Genomic DNA, 1,325 nt, shown 5'->3' on the forward strand with positions numbered 1-1,325 from the left:
GATTAAACATCTTGATGAGAGGGGTGAAAGGGAATAATGCTAATATTCATCATAGCAGCTCACCCTATGTGCAAAGCATCGTCTCAAGTGTTTTCAGTGAATCAACTTGTTTAGATAACCCTAACAGCCGGGAGGTCCGACCATTAGCTCTGAGGCACAAACAAATGGCTCTGGTCATATAGCTCGTCAGTGGAGGAGGAAGGGTCTGAATCAAGCTTTATGGTTAATCACCACACTGTTCAATTACTGTGTTCATTTCATTGACCCACTGTGAGAAGTAGAATGTGAAGAGCTGGTATTTATAGAAATAGTTACAATCTTAAGTCTGGGAAAGCTCAGTGGTTGCCTTGAAAAGAGAGGATATGCAAAGTATACAATAGATTTGAGCTAGTTCCATTTCTCATTACACACACACACACACACACACACACACACGCACACACACACACTATTGCATTTTCTTCTTTAAACCCTTGCTAAACATTAGTATCTCCTAGAAGCTGCAAGGACAGCTTCATCAGGAATGTGCTTGTAACCAGCTTTGACTAACCAATAGTATTGCTAGGATTTTGTACCTGGAGGCCTTGAGCAAAGGCCACTGTGGGCTTCTTACCTTAAATAGTTGCTTTATCCACAAGGAGGATGACGAGAAAGCAGAAGGGAAGGCAGAGCTCCCACTCGCGTAGGCCAGCAAGACGTGTGTGCAGACAACGCTGTAGCCCGTGGTGACCGGCTTGTCCACGGCATCTGGTGTTCTCTCCCAGTATCCCCCAGCCAGCCTCACACCACGGTGCTCTTCTTCCCCAGTGGGGCGGGATTCCCAAAGTGGAGGCTGGACCCCCGTGCCCAGGGGGTCCCCGGGGAGCCTTGCTGCATCACCACCAGGCGGATAGAGGGCTGGGCATCCAGGGAGGCCTCGGGTGCGTACTCCTTACTGGGGTCCTTGCCTCGGCAGTCATAGAGCACGCAGGAGATGAGGAAAACCAGGAGCAAGATGACGTAGCTGGCGACTAGGATGATCAGGTTCAAGGTGACAGGGTCGATCTCCAAGTAGAACTCCATCACATGGTGCACAGTTGGGAAGTGGGTTTAGAGCAGGGCAGTGGGGCCAGTCGGGGGTTCTGGGAGCAAACCCTAGCTCGATGGAATAGCTACATTGGCTCTGGAATAAAAATACATTAATCCCTACTGCTCCAGGAGACTTCACAGATTAAAGCTGCCCGCTTTAATAACTTAAGCTCTTCTGCTAATACTACAGCCACCACAGCACAGACACTGTCTCTCATCACTTCACCTACACAGAGAGAGAAAGAGAAAAAGAGAGA

The 1,325-nt window shown here is 48.9% G+C and overlaps 1 protein-coding gene across 1 annotated transcript; it reads right to left on the bottom strand.

Annotated features, from left to right (window-relative positions):
• Positions 1-780: 780 nt before the first annotated feature.
• On the bottom strand, positions 781-1,062 carry SMIM36 (small integral membrane protein 36). Its single transcript, XM_052657142.1, has one exon. It carries the CDS (start codon positions 1,060-1,062, stop codon positions 781-783), a length of 282 nt encoding a protein of 93 aa, XP_052513102.1.
• Between the last annotated feature and the right edge of the window lie 263 nt (positions 1,063-1,325).

This window comes from Budorcas taxicolor, chromosome 19 (genome assembly GCF_023091745.1).
Source record: "Budorcas taxicolor isolate Tak-1 chromosome 19, Takin1.1, whole genome shotgun sequence".
NCBI classification, from domain to species: domain Eukaryota; kingdom Metazoa; phylum Chordata; class Mammalia; order Artiodactyla; family Bovidae; genus Budorcas; species Budorcas taxicolor.

Coding starts and splice junctions, on each gene's coding strand:
- SMIM36 (XM_052657142.1), bottom strand. CDS start 1,062: ATGGAGTTCTACTTGGAGATCGACCCTGTCACCTTGAACCTGATCATC.